Source organism: Stegostoma tigrinum, chromosome 20 (genome assembly GCF_030684315.1).
Source record: "Stegostoma tigrinum isolate sSteTig4 chromosome 20, sSteTig4.hap1, whole genome shotgun sequence".
In the NCBI taxonomy this organism is placed as follows: domain Eukaryota; kingdom Metazoa; phylum Chordata; class Chondrichthyes; order Orectolobiformes; family Stegostomatidae; genus Stegostoma; species Stegostoma tigrinum.
Genome location: NC_081373.1, coordinates 57267379 through 57289141, shown reverse-complemented (window position 1 = coordinate 57289141; position 21763 = coordinate 57267379). Strand labels below are relative to the sequence as shown.

At 44.2% G+C, this 21763-nt stretch overlaps 2 protein-coding genes across 3 annotated transcripts in view; one reads left to right on the top strand and one right to left on the bottom strand.

Annotated features, from left to right (window-relative positions):
- The window catches only part of hk1 (hexokinase 1), a 105091-nt gene extending 102806 nt beyond the window's left edge, over positions 1–2285 (top strand). The window contains exon 18 of the mRNA XM_059653199.1: positions 1435–2285. Coding sequence (XP_059509182.1) covers positions 1435–1576 — 142 coding nt within the window. The 3' untranslated portion in view covers positions 1577–2285. The remainder of the gene's footprint in view (positions 1–1434) is intronic.
- Positions 2286–17788: 15503 nt separating this feature from the next.
- tacr2 (tachykinin receptor 2) overlaps positions 17789–21763 on the bottom strand; it is an 87918-nt gene continuing 83943 nt past the window's right edge. Inside the window, exons 5-6 of one of the 2 annotated variants that reach the window (XM_048551588.1) lie at positions 19935–20019; positions 17789–19021 (exon numbers count right to left, since the gene is read on the bottom strand). In XM_048551588.1, the coding sequence (XP_048407545.1) occupies positions 18977–19021; positions 19935–20019 (130 nt within the window). In that variant the 3' untranslated portion in view covers positions 17789–18976. Of the gene's footprint in view, positions 19022–19051; positions 20020–21763 lie in introns of those variants that run through there. The other variant, XM_048551587.1, reaches the window with a different exon arrangement.

Below are 21763 nucleotides of genomic sequence, written 5' to 3'. Positions count from 1 at the left end.
TTTTTCCATCCCCACCCTTGTCTGCCTTCCAGAGAGACCACTCTCTCCGCGACTCCCTTGTCCGCTCCACACTCCCCTCCAACCCCACCACACCCGGCACCTTCCCCTGCAACCGCAGGAAGTGCTACACTTGCCCCCACACCTCCACCCTCATCTCCATCCCAGGACCCAGGATGACCTTCCATATCAAACAGATGTTCACCTGCACATCTGCCAATGTGGTATATTGTATCCGTTGTACCCGGTGTGGCTTCCTCTACATTGGGGAAACCAAGCGGCGGCTTGGGGACCGCTTTGCAGAGCACCTCCGCTCGGTTCGCAACAAACAACTGCACCTCCCAATCGCGAACCATTTCAACTCCCCTTCCCATTCCTCAGACGACATGTCCATCATGGGCCTCCTGCAGTGCCATAATGATGCCACCCGAAGATTGCAGGAACCGCAACTCATATTCCGCTTGGGAACCCTGCAGCCCAATGGTATCAATGTGGACTTCACAAGCTTCAAAATCTCCCCTTCCCCTACTGCATCCCAAAACCAGCCCAGTTCTTCTCCTCCCCCCACTGCATCACAAAACCAGCCCAGCTCGACCCCTCCCACCACTGCATCCCAAAACCAGCCCAGCCTGTCTCTGCCTCCCTAACCTGTTCTTCCTCTCACCCATCCCTTCCTCCCACCTCAAGCCGCACCTCCATTTCCTACCTACCACCTCATCCTGCCTCCTTGACCTGTCCATCTTCCTTGGACTGACCTATCCCCTCCCTGCCTCCCCACCTCTACTCTCCTCTCTACCTATCTTGTTTTCTCTCCATCTTCAGTCCGCCTCCCCCTCTCTCCCTATTTATTCCAGTTCCCTCTCCCCATCCCCCTCTCTGATGAAGGGTCTAGGCCCGAAGCGTCAGCTTTTGTGCTCCTGAGATGCTGCTTGGCCTGCTGTGTTCATCCAGCTCCACACTTTGTTATCTTGGATTCTCCAGCATCCGCAGTTCCCATTATCACAGGTGTAATTCCATACAGGTTTTAGGAACTTGTGCTTGCTACAGCGTATATCAGAAAATAAAACATCTGCTCATGATTGAAATGAGTGAATAGTGCTTGGAGAAGGTGAATCTGAATAAACAAAGCACAAATTTAAAAAAACATTTTAAATAAGACAAAAGTGTGAACTGCTTTTTGATGCTTTGATGTTCTTACCTGAGATCAGTAAGTGAGTCAAGACTGTAGGACTACCTTAGTTCCCATTCCCAACCAATTGCTTGAACCTTCCTTCTACTTGCAGTCAGAGGGGGTTTGTAATGGGCTGTAATCCTTAGTTTATTGTATGTCCTGTCAACTAACCCATGCTCCTCATTTCTTGCTGTGTTTTATGGGACAAGAACTAGACAATGTGTGCTCTTACAATAACACAGATATTGTTTCTTTGCTCTCAACAGTTTTTCAAAGATCATGCACAAAACGGTAAAAGAACTGGCCCCAAAATGCAATGTGACGTTCCTGTTATCAGAAGATGGTAGTGGAAAGGGCGCTGCTCTTATTACAGCAGTGGCATGTAGACTTCGTGAATCTGGACAGTAAGAACTCTCGTGAACAGCGCCAACTCCTGGGACAGGGGTAGTATTGCATATTCCCTGCACTTTCCTTTTTAAAACAGCTATGGCTCCATTGTCATAGTTGAGGTTTTCAGTGTGTTCTGCTGAGCCCTGCATAGATAAACGTGCAAAAAAACTTCCATATGAAATGCCAAAAAGACCAGTAGCAACACACAGGTTAACTAGAAACTGCTGGATTTGCAAAAGTCCTGATTCCAAAATTACTGTGCTCTGTCAGTTCCAGTTTTGTGCTTTCTGTCATCACATACACTAGCTTCTAAACTGTCTGTTCATGATTTTCTTAAGGCTGTTGAAGGAGATAAAACTGGATTCAAGCTCCATCTAGCCTGTTTTGTTGTAGTGGTACAGCATTCTCTCAGTAAAAAGGGTATCCTGATTTACCCGTCTGTTACATAATTTTGTGAAGTATTGTGTCGTGTCTTAACAAAGGTATATATATTTGGTAACTTAAAATTCCCCTGAAAAATGAAAACAGCTGTTAAAATCTGAACTGCATTTTCAGAAAATATAGTTGTTTGTTGTGTTACACATTGCTGTCACCTCTTGTAGATGAGTTTAAGATCTATGTAAAATGCATGCCTTATTGACAAAGCAGAACCTTTAATTTTATACTCTCGTAGAGGCGCACGTGTTTTAAAGTGACTTTGTGAATACATTAAACTTGATCTAATGTGCTTCATTTAGAACACAGAGTTCTTTGGCAGAATTTGCTAGGGAAGAAACCTGTTTGCAAAATGTGGGCAAGGGTGTGGGGGAGGTGGGTGGCAATAAATCGATTATTGAGGTGGGCTGAGGTCTGAAATGGCGATTATAGTAGGACTGAACATGGGAATGGCCGGTGCTCTAATGAAGCTGATAGAAATGATATGTAGCTTACACAACAATGAATTTTTAAATTCTGAACACTGTACTTGACAACCCAGGAAATCAAATTTTACTTATTAGCCTCAATGCAAGTTATCTTCTCATTAAAAAAAGTGTTCTTGAAGTGGCACCAATGAAAACTTCATCTGCTTCATCAATGACATGCCTTCCATCAAACAACCAGAATCCACTGATGACTGCACAGTGTTTAACAACATCTGAGATATATCACATCTGAACCAATCCCTGCCTAAGTGCAGCAAAACCTGGACAAAATCCAGGCTCGGTTTGACAAGTGGCAAGTAAAATTCACACCAAACAAGTACCAGACAATGACCATCTCCAACAAGAGAATCTAACCATCGTCACTTGGTATTTTGTGGGAACTCCATCAGTCACTGTTAACGTCCTGAGGTTATTACCATTGTCCAGTAACTGAACTGGTCCAGCAATACATACGTACAATGGTTATAAGAACAGGTCTGAGGTTAGGAAACCTGCAGCAAATAACTCCCCTCCTGACTCCCTGAGCTTGTATACCATCTACAGTGTTCAAATCAGAGGGTTGATGGAGTACTCCCCCACTTGCCTGGATAAGTTGCAGCTCCAACAACACTCGAAGTTTGGCACTATCCCAGGACAAAACATCCCACTTAATTGGCACCACACCCTCAAACATTCTCTTCCTCTACCACCAATGCTCAGCACTGTAATATCTACAAGATGCACTACAGAAATTCACCAGACTCCTTATACAGCACTTTCAACCTTTTCAAGATCGCTACCCTCTAAAGAGGGGAATAGATGCAACGGGAACACCACCAATTGCAGGTTCTCTATAAACTACTCACCACCCTGACTTGGAAATGTGGGCTAGATTGTCTAAGGAGTGGCAAGTTTACTACTTCTGTCCATTTTATTTTTTCCTACAAGTGATTTGATCTTCATGTAGGGTAGTTTGAGGAATGCAAGTCACATCTTATTCACAAGTCAGTTGTCATATTCTGTAATGTAAATGTCTAGCTACACAGCCTTTGTAACAGGGTATGTCAGGTAAGAGTCACATTAGACAGTAGGTAGAATGCCAAGCTGCAAGCTGGAGAGTCCCAGGTAAGTGACTGAGTGTTTAGGATGGTCAGAACAGGTGAGGAGATATTGGTCTTTGGGGACAGGGTGAGGACAGCCTCAGGTCCAGCAGTGAGGATAAGTAGTATCAGGTCAGCATCTGAGGGCTGTAAGGAGTCTAGAAATGTGTAATTTGCAGTTGTTTGGTACATTGGGGAATACTAGGGTGATAGTTACCCAGGGGCTATACTAGATATTTAAATGCCTGACTTCTCCTCCATAACTGCTTACTTAACTGCAGCAGAACTCAAATTCTCTGACTTAAATAGATACTTGCAAGGGGTTCAGGTTATAAGGAAGCTGCTCATCAAAGTCTTCAACTTTCTTGGCAATTCCTTTAGTATTGGAAATTCTAGTTTTCCATGTGCAACTCCCAGCTGTGTTGCAGAAATAATCTGGCCATTGGAAAACCCAGGCCTTTATTGCAGTTCCTTCTCTGTCCTGGAGCTCCCTCCCCAACTTACACCAAATGGACACAACGGTTCAAGAAGGCAGCCACCACCATCTTGCGGGCACTTAGAGGTGGGTAATAAATATTGGCCCTGTTGGTCACGCCCATTTCCCATGAATGAATGAAACAAAAATGTTGTCATTGAAATCTGTTCTTCACATTGCTACCTGTGAATGCTCAGCTTGTAATTGAAGGAAGTAAGATCATAATGAAAGCATACACTACAGAACACTAATTCCAACAAATCACCACATGTAAGCAAGTCAGAAGTTTACAAAGATCTGCCTATCCCACTTGATTTTTTGATTTATTGTTGTCACATACCTAAGTACAGTGAAAAGCTTTGTTTTGCAAGCAGTACAGGCAGACCATAACAAACAAAGACATGCAGCTCACAGAGTAAAGTGCAGAATGGCTGTAAGAAATGTGAGAATAAGATCTACTGTAGGAAGCTAGCAGAGTCACCAGGTGTCAGCACTGTCTTGAATATGTTTGCTGATCCTCGACCGAATAGCCAACAGGAGCTGCACTCGGAGGTTCTGTGAAAGCAACTCTGTTATGCTTTGCTATAATTCTTGTCATGAAGCTTTTAATAACAATGGAAATTGCATTGTCAGTTTGGTTCACACCCTCTAATTGGATGTTTGGCCACCACAGACATGCCTGTACAGTGGAAGTGGAGCAGAATCTCTGGGAGATAGAAAAGGGGGTAAGGAAGACTATGGTAATAAAATGTGAGGCTGGATGAACACAGCAGGCCAAGCAGCATCTCAGGAGCACAAAAGCTGACGTTTCGGGCCTAGACCCTTCATCAGAGAGGGGGATGGGGGGAGGGAACTGGAATAAATAGGGAGAGAGGGGGAGGCAGACCGAAGATGGAGAGTAAAGAAGATAGGTGGAGAGGGTGTAGGTGGGGAGGTAGGGAGGGGATAGGTCAGTCCAGGGAAGACGGACAGGTCAAGGAGGTGGGATGAGGTTAGTAGGTAGCTGGGGGTGCGGCTTGGGGTGGGAGGAAGGGATGGGTGAGAGGAAGAACCGGTTAGGGAGGCAGAGACAGGTTGGACTGGTTTTGGGATGCAGTGGGTGGGGGGGAAGAGCTGGGCTGGTTGTGTGGTGCAGTGGGGGGAGGGGATGAACTGGGCTGGTTTAGGGATGCAGTGGGGGAAGGGGAGATTTTGAAACTGGTGAAGTCCACATTGATACCATATGGCTGCAGGGTTCCCAGGCGGAATATGAGTTGCTGTTCCTGCAACCTTCGGGTGGCATCATTGTGGCAGTGCAGGAGGCCCATGATGGACATGTCATCAAGAGAATGGGAGGGGGAGTGGAAATGGTTTGCGACTGGGAGGTGCAGTTGTTTGTTGCGAACTGAGCGGAGGTGTTCTGCAAAGCGGTCCCCAAGCCTCCGCTTGGTTTCCCCAATGTAGAGGAAGCCGCACCGGGTACAGTGGATGCAGTATACCACATTGGCAGATGTGCAGGTGAACCTCTGCTTAATGTGGAATGTCATCTTGGGGCCTGGGATGGGGGTGAGGGAGGAGGTGTGGGGACAAGTGTAGCATTTCCTGCGGTTGCAGGGGAAGGTGCCGGGTGTGGTGGGGTTGGAGGGCAGTGTGGAGCGAACAAGGGAGTCACGGAGAGAGTGGTCTCTCCGGAAAGCAGACAGGGGAGGGGATGGAAAAATGTCTTGGGTGGTGGGGTCGGATTGTAAATGGCGGAAGTGTCGGAGGATAATGCGTTGTATCCGGAGGTTGGTAGGGTGGTGTGTGAGAACGAGGGGGATCCTCTTGGGGCGGTTGTGGCGGGGGCGGGGTGTGAGGGATGTGTCGCGGGAGATGCGGGAGACGCGGTCAAGGGCGTTCTCAATCACCGTGGGGGGAAAGTTGCGGTCCTTAAAGAACTTGGACATCTGGGATGTGCGGGAGTGGAATGTCTTATCGTGGGAGCAGATGCGGCGGAGGCGGAGGAATTGGGAATAGGGGATGGAATTTTTGCAGGAGGGTGGGTGGGAGGAGGTGTATTCTAGGTAGCTGTGGGAGTCGGTGGGCTTGAAATGGACATCAGTTACAAGCTGGTTGCCTGAGATGGAGACTGAGAGGTCCAGGAAGGTGAGGGATGTGCTGGAGATGGCCCAGGTGAACTGAAGGTTGGGGTGGAAGGTGTTGGTGAAGTGGATGAACTGTTCGAGCTCCTCTGGGGAGCAAGAGGCGGCGCCGATACAGTCATCAATGTACCGGAGGAAGAGGTGGGGTTAGGGGCCTGTGTAGGTGCGGAAGATGGACTGTTCCACGTAACCTACAAAGAGGCAGGCATAGCTGGGGCCCATGCGGGTGCCCATGGCCACCCCCTTGGTCTGTAGGAAGTGGGAGGAGTCAAAAGAGAAGTTGTTGAGTGTGAGGACGAGTTCCGCTAGGCGGATGAGAGTGTCGGTGGAGGGGGCCTGGTCGGGCCTGCGGGCCAGGAAGAAGCGGAGGGCCTTGAGGCCATCTCCATGCGGAATGCAGGTGTACAGGGACTGGACGTCCATGGTGAATATGAGGTGTTGGGGGCCAGGGAATTGGAAGTCCTGGAGGAGGTGGAGGGCGTGGGTGGTGTCACGGACATAGGTGGGGAGTTCCTGGACCAAAGGGGAGAAAATGGAGTCCAGATAGGTGGAGATGAGTTCGGTGGGGCAGGAGCAGGCTGAGACGATGGGTCGACCGGGGCAGGCAGGTTTGTGGATTTTGGGAAGGAGATAGAAACGGGCCGTGCGGGGTTGGGGAACAATGAGGTTGGAGGCTGTGGGTGGGAGGTCCCCTGAGGTGATGAGGTCATGAATGGTGTTGGAGATGATGGTTTGGTGCTCGGGTGTGGGGTCATGATCGAGGAGGCGGTAGGAGGTGGTGTCGGAGAGTTGGCGTCTGGCCTCGGCGATGTAGAGGTCAGTACGCCATACTACCACTGCGCCACCCTTGTCTGCGGGTTTGATGGTGAGGTTGGGGTTGGAGCGGAGGGCTGCCCGTTCTGCGGGGGAGAGGTTGGAGTGGGTGAGAGGGGTGGAGAGGTTGAGGCGGTTGATGTCTCGACGGCAGTTGGAGATGAAGAGGTCGAGGGAGGGTAGGAGGCCTGGGGGTGGTGTCCAGGAGGAGGACTTGTGTTGGAAGCGGGTGAAGGGGTCAGTGGAAGGAGGGTTGGGTTCCCGGTTGAAGAAGTAGGCATGGAGGCGAAGACGGCGGAAAAACTGCTCTATGTCCGACCGTGACTGGTATTCGTTGATGTGTGGTTGTGGGAAGACTATGGGATGGGAAATTTTAGGAAAGAGAGGGAGACTGTAGAATTGCACGTTAGCAAGTTGCAATTATTTAAAGATAAGGGAGGTGGGAGGCACTTTACTTCTGAGGTGGAAGATGTGGTATTTTATGAAGCTATAGAAAGTGGAAAACGGAGTGGAGGGGCTGACTTTGAGATGTGGATTTTTTGATTTCGTGACGGCAGGTTGAGATAAAGTCAGTGGTGTGTTTGCATGTATCAAGCCTTGTGCCAGCCTGTGGCAGGTTCTTATTGCACATAATATTCATACTGTGAAAGGTCATTTTTAATAGAATCACACTAATGATTAATCTTGAGCCTGGGCAATTTCAAAGCTGAGCTAGATAGATTTTTTTTAATCAATAAGGAAATCAAGGATTAGAGGGAAAAGGCAAGAAGGTAGAGCTCAGAAATATCATCAGTCATGGTCCCACTGAATACATTCCACCATTCAGTGTATCAAATGATCTACATCTTACAGTCTCTTAAAAGTTAGCAGCACATGAGAATCTCATTGCAGCTAATCCATATTTGTTTAAAGGAGACATGCACTAAAACAGCCTCCTGCAGTTGTCTGGCCAGTGATATTCCTTGTTGAACACTGTGGTATATAGTACAAGTGAAGAAGAATGGCTGCTTGCGAAGAGTAAGAATTGGCAAGAGTGAATCAGTGATGACAAACAGATATGTTGTTCAGCTATTAGCCTTTAGAATGCACAGAAAGGTGGACCAGCTGTGCCTGCAAATTCACCACTGGACGCCAACATGAATATTCCGATGAGGCGTGTACATGAAACCACATCATTATTTTTCAGAATAACTGAAATGCCTCTAACCTCCCTGTCGTCATCAATGCATGCCATCAAAATTAGAAAACATTTTTCCCACCTTTGTGCACCCAATGCACAAACAGCTTGAGTTTGTCATGTAGCTAAGCCCTTTCACATCCTCCTTCTAATTTTGTATTTGGAATTGAATTTAGGATTAAAAAGTTGTCAGGTCATGCCTGCCCCTCTTCTGTCAAGGTTTTAGCATAACTTCTTCAAAAGCTCATGCTTCGGTCAATGAAGTGAAAGTGTGAAATTTTGTGGCCTCCTGTGCAGTGAGTTTAGTGCTGGAGAGGTAAGTTAGTTAGGTGAGAATGTGGATAGGCAGCCTATCACTTTCCCACCTCCACCTGTTTAAGTCAATTCAGGAAGAATTTCTCCTGGTGCTCTGGGATAATTAAGGCTGTTATTAGGGCAATTAATGCCCAGTCAATAGTCTCATCCTGCTTCTGCCGGTATTAACCCAGTAAAAGGGCAGGTACGTATGCCCTATGTGGGAAGCACAGATAGCAAACTCTTTCAGGGTTCTTCTAGCTTTCCAGGGAAGGGGTAGGGGTTAGTCTTGTTCAAAAGCATTTGGCTGACAGCAAATTCTCTCCTCCCATCATTCTTAGCCCCCTCCCAACCCCTTACTGTGATCCCAATTCCCATATCCCTCTTCCCACCCTCAGACACTTGTGCTTCAGTCCCTCAGTCTGATGTCTTGGCTGGATTCATAGAATTTTGCAGACTAGAAAGAGGTCCCACAACCCATTACGACTCTTCTCACTCCCAAAAAATCTACCAAACTAGTCCCGTTCTCCAGCCCTATCTCCATAGCCCTTTAATTTCATCCCTTTCAAATATATATGTGGCTGTCCTTTGAAACCTGCTATAGAATTAGCCTCCACCATTCTCCCAGGCAGCACATTCCAAATCCTAACAACTCTCTGAGTAAGGAAGTTTCTTCTCTTCTCAATCTTAGCTCTCTTGCTGACAATCTTGAAATTGTGAAGCCCTAATTGCTGACATATCAACTAATGGAAACAGAACATCTTTCTTCAACCTGTCAAAATTGTTCATAATTTTGAACACCTTAATGAGTTCACCTTTTAATCTTCTCTGCTCCTCTCAATCTCTCTGATCTTTCCTTCTATCTAAAATCCTTTATTCCTGCTATCATTCCAGTAAATCTCCTTTGAACTATGTCCGGGGTTTTAATATCCTTCCTTAACTAAGATGCCAGAAGTGAGCATAATACTCCAAATATGGTCTGACCAATGGTTTGTACAGATTCTGCACCAATCAAAACTAACCACCTAACTACTCTAATCCCATTTTCCAGCACTCAGCCTATTATCTTGAATACCTTGACATCGCAAGTGCACATCTAAATACTTCTTTAATGTTACGAAGGTTTCTGCCTCTACCACCCTTACAGACAGTGAGTTCCAGGTTCCCATCACCTCCTGGGTGAAAACTGTTTTTCCTCATATCTCCTCTGAACCTCTGCCCCTTACCTTAAGTCTATAACCCCTGATCATTGATCCCTGCACCAAGGAGAAAAGTTCCTTTTTTTCTACCCTATCTTATGCCCCTCATAATTTATTACACCTCAATCATCCCTTCATTGATTTGCTCTGCCCCAAGAGAAATAGTCCAGCTTTGTCCAATCTCCCTTCATAACTGAAACTCTCAAGCCCAGGCAACGTGCTGGTAAACCTCTGCTGCACCCCCTCCAATGCTGTCGCATCCGTCCTTTAATATGGATTCCATAACTGCTCACAAACCTGTGCCTAAACATCATCATATACAGTTCCAGCATGACCTCCCTGCTCCTAAATTCTGTGCCTCAGCTAATAAAGACAAGTATTCCATATACTTTCTTAATCATTTTATGCATCTGCCCTAATACCTTAAGAAACCAGTAGACACACATCAAGGTCCATCTGAGCCTGTGTTTCCCATGGTCCTATCAGTCATCATGTATTCCTTTGCCTTGTTTGTGCTGCCTAAGTGCATCACCTCACATTTATCTGGATTCAATTCCATTTGCCACTGATCCAGCCCATCTAACCTAATCCCTGTCATTTACCTTGTAACCTAAGGTTATCCTTCTCACTATTCACCTCCCTGTCAATTATCGTATCATTCGTGATCAACCCTCCTATAGTCAAGTCTAAATAATTTATATATACCAAAAAAAGTGAGGGCTCCAATGCTACTCCCTGCAGAACCACACTGGCTACAGACTTCAGAAACACCCTTTGAGGGCAAGGGCATAGTTCTCCCTTATGTGTGATAGTTATCTTGCTAAATTCTGTAGCTTTCTACTCAGGGATATAAAGGAAATGCTACTTCAAATGTTCATAGATATTTTAAAATTTCTTACTGTGACATTATTTAAATTTAAATCTGGCTTCTCTTATTTGAAAAAAGATTATACTTGATTTTCCTATTATTATTAATGCTACAATTGACTCTCCCATCAAATATGAATTGCAGATAATAGTGTGAAGCTGGATGAACACAGCAGGCCAAGCAACACCATGTTATCTCAGATCCTCCAGCATCAGCAGTTCCTACTATCTAAATATGAGCTGCATATTTGATTGTTTCAACAATTTTGATATGATATAGAAAACATATAATATAGATTGTATGTAATATACACTTGTGTAATTTTCTGTATTAAAACTCGAGTACCACTTTGTCTACATTTCTATAGGGTGGTACATTATTGAGGAGATCCTCAGGTCTGTACAAAACCCAGGTTGTAATAAACTGGCAAAAACTAATGAAACAGGCAATCTGAAAGAAGATTAAATTCTCAGCTAGTTCCTTGCTTTCAGAGTGAGTTGTATCAGCTTCTCAAACCAAGTCAGTCATCTGAAGCATACACCTGATCCAGGATTGTCCCAAGAATAATTTAGGATCATAATCCTCTTTAAAGAATCTTTACTGCGTGTCTAACCTGTGCTGTACTGTGCTAGGAGTGTTTGATGAGAACAGTGTAAAGAATAATTCAGGAATACAATATTCACAAAATTAAGTAAATAATCTATCAGTTTGTGATTAAAGCAGTGAAAGGCATCAGAATCTTGCATCCTGTACCATTTGCTAATCTTTCCATTGAGTAAATGACTTTCAATAGCTTGGCTTTGTAATCAGAAACACAGAGCACTCCATTATATCAGATATGAAAACATTTACTTTCCACTCTATAGCTGCGTTAATGTGATTTTAATCCAGCTTTGTTTGATGAAGCGGCTGATTATGAGGCTGGGAGCACCGGCAGCTGGCACAGATTGAGCAAGTTAACTACATGTTATCAAATGACCCAGTGTTTGGGCTGATTCCACCTACTGCCCACAGCCTCAAGTTGCAACCAACCAGGTGTTAAACAATTGGAATCATTACCTCCTCTTGTTGAAACATCACAAAAATAAATTGAAATATTCTTCACCATCATTTATATATTTGCATCATGCCACTGCTTAATTCTCACCTCTTAAGCTGAGTACCCTCTTCCAGAAAATTGAGCACACCATATTAACTGACACACCAGCCTGGAGCACAGAGCCTTGAAAGGCATTTCATCTCATCCATTAAAAACTGTTTCATCACGAATTGAAAATTTAGCATTAGGCTTCAGTGCTGATCTGAGAAGTGAGTTTATATAGCACCTTTATTTTAAAGGAATGGAGTATAAAAGTAGGAAGTATTTGCTAAAATGATGCAAGACACTAGTTGGAATTCTATGAACAATTTTGGTCCCTTTTCTTATAGAATGATATATTTACATTGGAGGCAGGCAAGAGAAGGTTCACTCAGCTGATACCAAGTATGAGCTCTAATGAAGAAACATTGCTTAGTTTAGGCCTATACTCATTAGAATATAGAAGAATAAGCAGTGACCTTATTAAAACATATAAGATTTTTGGAGACTTGACAGGGTACATGTAGAGAAGTTATTTCTGTGGGAGAGTCCAGGACCAGAGGATATAATCTCAGAATAAGGAGTTGCACGCTTAAGACAGAGAGGAGGAAGAATTTCTTGTCTCAGAGGGTAGTGAATCTCTTGAGATTTTTTATGACAGAGGGCAGTACAGGCTGCGTCATTGAATGCATTCAATGCTCAGAGAGATTTTATTCAGTAAGGGAATAACGCTTCACAGGAAAAAGACAGGACAGTGGAGCTGATGCTTATCAGATCAGTTAGAATCCCATTGAATGGCAGAGCAGATGGGTTGAATGACCTATTTCTGCTCCTATGTTAAGAGAAACACAATAAACCAAAGGCTGACACTGAGTCACAGAAATTAGGTTAGGTGACCAAATACTTGGTCAAACATGAAGGTTTGAAGGACTGTCTAAAAAGGTAGTCTAAGGATGGGATTCCCCAGCTTAGGGTAACGAATGGTTGAGCAATTATAATAGGATCAAGTGGCCAGAAACGGAAGAGCACAGAAATTACAGCAAGTTATTGGAAGAGAGAAGATTACATAAACAAGGAGTGATGAGGCCATGGAGTGATTTCAAAACGAGGATCAGAATTTTAAAATCAAGCATTGCTATTAGACGTCACCATAGATCAGTCAGTACAGGAGGGACAGGGAAATGAGTTAAGACATGAACAGTGAAGTTCTGCATGATCTCCATTTTACAGAGGGTAAAGTGTAGGAGATCAGCCAGGAAAGCATTGAAGTAGACAAGTGGTAACGGAGACATGAATGTGTTTAATTTTCTAAGACACGCAATGTTACAGGGGTAGAGTCTTACAGATAGCACAGTGTCACACCAGAAACACATCGCATGATTAGGTATAACACAAATTTTGGAAACAGACTTGCTTAATTTCAGCCTGTTGCCAATGACTGAGGTGAACTCAGAAGTTAGTGTTTGAAAAAGAAACCAGCCGCTACGGCTTCAGTCTTCCTAATTTTCAATAAGAGAAAATCTTCTCCGGAAAAAAAAAGCTGTCAAACAAGCTGTCTGACAATTACCAGCAGTGGTCAAAAGAGCAGGTAGTGATTCAGACCTGGGTGTTATCATGTTACACAAGGAAACTAAAATCATAGAACCCCTAAAGTGCAGATAGAGGCCATTCAGCCCATTGAGTCTGCACTGATCCTCTGAACAGCATCCCACCCTATCTCTCTAACCCTGCATTTACCATATTTAACCAAAACTAGCCTGTCTCTTGCACACTACAGGGTAATTTGGCACAGCCAATCCACCCAACTGTGCAGGCAGAACATGCAAACTTCATACAGACAGTCACGCAAGGCTGGAATCCAACCTAGGTCCCAGGCAGTTGAGGCAGCAATGCATGAATGAGCAGGGAGCAGAGGGATACAGATCGTTCGAAAATATGCAACAGGTTTAGATAGAGGATCTGGATCTGCACAGGCTTGGAGGCCCAAAGAGCCTGTTCCTGTGTTGTAATTTTCTTTTTCTTTTTTCTAAGCATTGTGCTACCCTTTGGATCTTGTCTTTGGATGATGTTGCTAAGGAGCAGCATGTGCATGAGAAACAGGAAAGGGCTGAGGATTGATCTGCAGGGGACTCTGGGTAACAGTGTGAGAACAGAAAGAAAGGTCATTGCAAGTGATTCCCTGGCTCTGTTTAAAGAGGTACCATCTAAGTGGATAATGGAGGTGAGGTATTGGAGCATGATGCGGTCAGCAATGTCAAAGACTGCAAACAGATCAAGAAGGATGTGGTCAGAAAACCACAAAAGATATCATTTGTGTCTTCTACAAGAGCCCTTTCAGTACTGTGGCTGGATAAAATGCCGCATGGAGTGATTTAAACTTGGCTTCTGAGAAAGATGGGAATGGATTTGGGACACAACAACACATTCAAGTACTTTGGGAAGGTAAGAGAGATTATAGAACCACAGAATGTGATAAGGTTACAGTTCAGAAGTTATTTGCTCATCATTTCTGTTACACTTCATTGTTACAGTAATTCAAAACTGAATCCCATTTGCCTCCTCACCTCACCTCTGTATATTCTGCTTCTAAGATTGCCACATGGAAATATGTTGCAGCAATTATGGGAAATATCTGGATGTACAAAGTTGCAAGGAAAATGTGAAAAGTCTGACATAGTAACAACATAAGGGCAGGGAAGGAAAGATCTCCGCGTGTACATTCAGCCTGAATCATCCCCATCCACTACTACCGTCCTGTGCCTGGCCGAGCTCATCCTCACTTTGAACAACTTCTCCTTTAACTGCTTCACTTTCTTCAGGTTGCAATGGGTACCCTTATGGGCCCCAGTTATGTCTATCTCTTTGTGGGATACATGGAACATTCCTTGTTCCAGTCCTACTCTGGCATCTGACATCACCAGTGTGGCTTTCCTTTCTTATTCTGAAGTGGAAACATTAATCAATTTTGGTTCCACTTTCTACCTCGCTCTCACCTTCACCTGGTCTGTCTCTGATTCCTCCCTTCTCTTTCTCAATATCTATATTTTCATTTCTAGAGATAGGCAGGCTACCAAGATTCACTAAAAATCCACCGACTCTCAGAGTTACCTTGACTATACAACTTTACACCCTGCTTCCTGCAAAGATTCTATACCATTCAACCAAATTTTACCGTCTCAGCATCTGTTCAGATGATGCCAATGTTAACAAGAGAGCCTCTGAAATGTCCACCTTCTTCTTCAACCAAGGACTGCCCAGCCTTCAGCCATCTCTGACCTATCTCCCACAATTCGGCCCTCATCCTTTCTCTTCCCTCCCATAACAGTAATAGGGTCCCCCGGCACTCACTTTTCAACCCATTAGCATCCACATCCGAAGGATCATTATTTACCATTTCCACCACCTCAAGAGAGTTTCTACATATTCACACATATTCCACCCCTCCATTGTCTGCCTTCTGCAGGGACTGTTCTCACCAAGACACCCTGGTCCATTCTTCCTCCACTCCCAACTGCAGTCCCCAGCCTCACAGCACCTTCCACTGCAATCACAGAAGGTATAACATGTGCCCATTTACTTCCTCCCTTCTCACCATCCAAGGCCCGAGGTGAAGCAATTTACTCAATCTAGCCTACTATATCTGCTACTCACAACCTGGTCCCCTCTATTTTGGGAAGACAAAATGAACACTGGGTGATGGCTTTGCAGAACACCTATGTTCTGTCCACAAAAATGTCATCCAATCACCAGTTGCCTGCCAAAATCTCTGGTCAAAATGTCTTGTTGTGGGCTTGCTGCAGTGCTCCTGTGAAGCTCAGTGCAAGATGGAAGAACAACATCTCATTTTCTGCATTGGGTCCCTGCAGTCCTCAGGACTCAAGATTGAATTCAATAATTTTATGGCCTGAGAACCTTCTCCCATGTCTTTACCCCAAACTCCACACACCAGGCTTTGTCACCACATGTTCTTATACAACCCATTGTCAGCTACTGATGGTCTCCATAAGCAGCTCTTCATTTTCCTGACAAGTGACAAAGTTGATTGATGAGGGAAGGGCTGTGGATGTCATATATATGGATTTCAGTAAGGCATTTGATAAGGTTCCCCATGGTAGGCTGATGGAGAAAGTGAAGTCAAATGGGGTCCAGGGTGTACTAGCAAGATGGATAGAGAACTGGCTGGGCAACAGGGGACAGAGAGTTGTAGTGGAAGGGAATTTTTCACAATGGAGAACTGTGACTAGTGGTGTTCCACAGGGATCTGTGTTGGGACCACAGTTGTTTGTGATATATGTAAATGATCTGGAAGAAGGTAAAGATAATCTGATTAGCAAGTTTGCAGATGACACTAAGATTGGTGGAGGAGCAGATAGTGAAGGATACTGTCAGAGAATGAAGCAGAATATAAATAGATTGGTGAGTTGGATGGAGAAATGGCAGATGGAGTTCAATCCAGGCAAATGCGAGGTGATGTATTTTGGAAGATCCAAATCAAGAGTGAACTGTGTGGTAAACGGAAAAGCTCTGGGGAAAATTGATGCACAGAGAGATCTGGGTGTTCAGGTCCATTGTACCCAGAAGGTGGCAAGGCACATCGATAGAGTGGTCAAGAAGGCATATGGCATGCTTTCATTTGTCGGACTGGGTATTGAGTACGTGAGTTGGCAGGTCATGTTACAGTTGTATAGGACTTTGGTTTGGCCACATTTAGAGTACTGTTTCCAGTTCAGGAGAAACTCCTGCACATTACCAAAACGGTGTGGATGCTTTGGAGACGGTGCAGAGGAGATTCACCAGGATGTTGCCTGATATGGAGGACACTAGCTATGAAGAGAGGTTGAGTAGATTAGGATTATTTACATTAAAAAGATGGAGGTTGAGGGGGGACCTGATTGAGGGCTACAGAACCATGAGAGGTATAGACACAGTGGATGGCAAGAAGCATTTTCCCAGAGTGGGGGACTCAATTACTAGGGGTCATGATTTCAAGGTGAGCGGGGAAAAATTTAAGGGGGAAATGCTTGGAAAGTTCTTTCCGCAGAGGGTGGTGGGTGCGTGCAACGCGTTGCCAGCGGAGGTGGGAGAGGCGGGTACAATAGCGTCATTTAAGATGTATCTAGACAGATACATGAATGGGCAGGGAGCAGAGCGATACAGATCCTTGGAAAGCAGGTGACAGGTTTAGATAGAGGATCTGGATCAGCGCAGGTTTGGAGGGCCAAAGGGCCTGTTCCTATGCTGTAATTTGCTTTGATCTTTGTTCTTTTCTCCCACCCAACTTCAGCCTATATACCAACCTTTTCCAACCTACAATCAGTTCTAAAGAAAGATCACTGGACCTGAGACATTATCTGTACTTTCTCTCAACAGATGCTGCCAGACCTGCTGAGTTTTCCCAGCAATTTCTGTTTTTGTTCCTGAAAACTTGACTTTGTTACCTCACATTTCTCCACATCAAACTGTACTCCCCTTTTGGCCTATTTCGGAAACGTGTCTATCCATGCCTACCAACTGCCCTCACCATCTGCCCACTGCCCTCACCAGCTGCCCAACTCTCTGTCCACAGACAGAACCCATGCCTTCTTCTGCTCTCCCTGTAAAGAAGTAAGAGTTCTATGACAGGCGTAGCATAACACTATCAAAAACATACCAGAGTATTCCCAGACATTGGAGAAAGATCCAAAAATATGAATTTACTTGCAACAAGGCTGCCTAGCCTCTTAAATAACACTGCTGGTGCGACTACTTCACGCTTCCTCTTTCAGGAATGAACCAAAAACATGTTGCCACGACCTGCCTTTATCTGAATGCGGTATCATGGTGCCACAGCCAGTGGATGGTTTGTGGATAGCAGCAGTTCTTTGTTTGGTGGGGGGATGTAGTAGTGGCAGTTCTGGGGTAGCCAGGGAAACATGACTAGAAAACTCCACAACTTCTGGTTCCTGTTCTCCAAAATCATCTGTGTGCTAGCAGCAATTCACATTTGAGGTGCACCTCTGTTTCTAAACAATGAAGGGATGGACGGTGAGGGTGGAATCAGGCTGTAACTAGTAACTGAAAATCTGAGACCAGGGCTACAGCTCCAACATACAATTAAAACAAGAGGACAGGAGAAACTCCTGCACAAGGCAACACTCTGTTTTTAAATATAGGTTTGTGGTTGAGGCAGAAACAATATCAAAGCTCAATATGAGATTAGGCAAGAGTAGTTAGATTAAATTAGTTGGACGAATGACAAAAATGAGATAAGAAATGGGAGTAGAGTGAATAATTACTGACATGCATTGAATAGGCCAAATGACCTGTTTCCCAGGAATATCATGATTGTATTTCAATGTTGAATCTAGTGGGACCAGTGGCCAGGCCAGTTGGGTATAGTAACCGATCTCAACAGGAACTCAGTTTGAAAAGGCGTGGAACGAAACCACTGCCAATACTGTCACTCTGTGTAACTATCTGTCCAGTCCTTACTATTCCTAAGCACTTACAGGTGTGAGTGTAAATAAAATCATGTTAACTTCATTCAGCTCTGGTGCACATAGGATTTGGAAACAGCGTTCTGCTTAATGTTGTTCACGCTCCTTGGGGTCCTGGAGATACTAGCAGCCTTGTGACAGCTCACCTGTTTCTGGATCCAATTGCTCTGTTCTGAATGATCCTCAGTGCCAGCCTGACTGCTTTGTGCTATTGCCCCCTACTCTATGCTGCACCTCTAATCTCCTAAATGCGCTTTCTCTTTTCCAGAGTGAGAGACAGAGAAAGAAGGGCTGTGATTTTCTTCAGATTTGGATGGATGGTCCTGTTTTCTGTGCTTTGTGTTGCCATTGTCAAAAAAAGATAGAAATGGGAGGTGGCTATTCAGTTTATTACATCTGTTCTGGCTTTTTAAAAGATCTATTTGATTACTCCACTTTCCCTGCTCTTTGCCTACGCCCTTGAAAAATGTCCCTTTTCAAGACTTTATTCAATTCCCTCCTTTAGTTTACAATTGAATGTGCTTTTCCCACTCTTCCTGTGCCTTTCAGATCATAATGGCGCACTATGTCTATTAAATTTGTATTATTTCCAATTGGATTTCTGTCAATTATTAGAAACTTGTGCCCTCTGGTTACCAGTCTTCCTGCTTTCTCTCTATCTAATCTGGTAAAATTTTCCATACTGTTAGATATCTTGATTCCATCTCCCCTTAAAACTTCTCTGCTCAAAAGATGACACTAATGTATAAACTTTTAATCATGCGTTCAGTTCACTCCAGTTCTTCTTGCTGCAACTAGAATGACATGCTTTCTCAGGGGTTATTTCGGAATTTCTGTCCTTTCTCGCTGTTCAAACTCTGATTAGTGGAAGGATGAGTTAGAAACAGGATTATTGCCTCTTGGTCCACACCAGTCACTAATTGATTCCCGCGTCCTGAAATCTCCTCAGCTCAAAGTTAAACTGAAAACAGTAATAGACAAATATAATCATTAAATACAAATTTTAACCATGATTAACCTTACACTTTAACAAAGTTATTTTTCTATGATAGAATAGCTCATTCATTCAATTGTAAATCACAATCCACATACACAGACAACTGAAACTGCTTCGTGCACAGACTTATTATAATTACAACCTTATTCACGATGACATTATCTGCATCTAAGAAAGTACTTCATTTACTGAAAAGAGAAACCCTGAGGCTGTGAAAGGCACAATGTAAATGCAAGTATTTCTTTTCTTTATCTTGTATTTACACAACTTACATTCTTCCTGCACATTCGTGATGATAAGGTGGAAGGCCCAAAATATAGACATTGGAATGAAGTTTACATGAAAGGACTGTAACTTGCCAAGGTACTCAATCAGCCTGAAGAAGTGGTTGTTTTGAGCCTCAGCAGGTCTAGTGTGGTCAGCTCTCAAGAGCTTAGATTACTAGGTCAGAGATGCAGGAATCTGGGGGGAACATGGACAAAGAATCAGGACCCAGTTTCGGGGAATCAGGAGCTAGGATCAGAAAATTGGAACCAGAACTGGAGAACAGGAGCAGGTACAGAAGATTCAGGAACAACAAATCAGATGTCTGCATCAAAGAATTCAGAGCCAGCACTGGAGAATGGCTCACTGTTTCTTCTCCTTGAGCCCAGACAGTGTAACTCGCTCCATGTGGGAGCTAACAGTCTCAATATTAGTCCTCAGCTCTGAAGAGATCCTATACACAACCAGCTGTGTTTCAAAGAATGGTCTGTGAACTGATGAATTTTGCCTTTGCCTCCTCAGTTTCATCATGATTGGAATCAATGCGACTATTCAGTGTTGACTCCATCCTGTTTCCAGTGTAAGTGCTGCTGCGTGTCATTCGGAAGCTTACCGCTGTCGTTAACTCCTGTTGATCATAGCGACTGACATGTACAAAGGGGCACCAGCGGAAAGCTCGCTTAAATCCAATGCGGAATCTAAGCAACAACACCATAAAAATGATTCATAAAGCACTGTGGGACAATATTATACACTTTCGCACCCATTCCCCTCCAGAGATTGAACAAATCCAGGGAAGTGGACAAACTGTTAGAGCAGAGAAAGCTACAGTGCCAATGGGACCACATGACCCGCCCCACTCCACCCCACCCCAATGTAGGTCAGTACCCAATCATCCATCCACCCCCCCACAATCCAGTCTTGGCAATTGCCCTCACCTCAATTACACAACCCACTTCCTGATGATATGTAACTCCCACTTGGGATACAATGGGTGAGGAATATAAGGCGTGACATAGTGATGTATGGTTTTTAGGAGAGGCAGATAATGTAGAAAGCACTCAGCCACTGTAGTTTCCTCATCTCTGTTGTACACAAACCAGCAGGAATTGAATCCTGTGATTAGACAACAAGGCGCTAGTGAATAGGGTATCCAGGTGACTGGTCATTCTGGACCCAGCAATTCTCATTTCCTAACTTCTTGCCTTATAAATCATGCCCTTGGGATTGGCAATATTCTTGGGAGCCATCACAGAACTGCCTAGTCTCTATAATAACTGCTGCTTGTGAAATGAAGAGTCTATTTGAAGTTGAATAATACAGGAGGTGTACTCTAACCCTTCTCTGATCTGTATCTTAGCTTCAGTAACTCATCCTGGTTCTGCAACACGTATAGAAGAAAAATCAACCAATGTTAGTTCTGAAATATTCAATTAGCCTCCCTGTTAATGTTTAGTTAATCTCATTGTTAAGATTATTTACTGTAAAGAAAAAGCAGCTAGTGGCTGTTAATTATCTAAATGTATATATGAAGCCACCTTTTTAGTGATATGAGAAAACCTTTTGTTGTGCTTTAAGTTGCACTTCAGCCCCACACTCCTGACCTTTTGATTTGGCCCTTTCTCAGTCTCCCAAACTCCCCCTCACACTCCAATGGTTAGCTTTGCCCTTAACGGGCTTTGTAAATATCCAATTGGCTACATGGGGGTGATACATTGGTGGTGATTAATGGGTGATTTGGGGATGGGGGATTTAAAAAAAGGGTATACTGCTTCAAGATATAAAAAAAAGTAGTATATACAGGGAATGTATGGAAGGAGTTGTAAGACTGAGTAGTAAATAAACTCACATTATGAACATAGATTACTCCTACATCAGAACACGGACTCTGCCTGTCTCTGTATACCTGCCTGGAACCTGCTTACCTGCCATTTGTCTTGCTTTGTACCTGTATTTGCCTGCCAACCTACCTGTTCCTTCATCTGTCTATATACAATTGGCAGCATTTGATGGTTAATATTGATCTTGCTCTGCTTACCTCCCCACACATGTTTAGCCTTTTTGATTGCCTGCCCACCTCCTGCTGCCTTGACTCTATTCCCATTGAAATATTAGCACCCTGACCCCATGCAAATTATCTGACATCCTTTTCAAGTACCATTCCATCCTTTACAATCATCAAATCCCTGCTCAGCTTCTGAATACCCCATCCTTCCATCAACCTTACTTTCCTTTTAAATTCCACGAGTTTCCCAAGTCTGAGCCCCACTTTGCTGGAACTCCATAATCAAACCATTTGGACAAGATTCTTCCACAGTCATAGGACTGAAATAGCTGCTCTCATACTCACCAATGACATCCTGTGTGACTGTGATGAGGGTAAATTGTCCCCACTCTTCCTGGCTGACGATCATACCATTCTGCTCTGAAGCCTCTCTATTG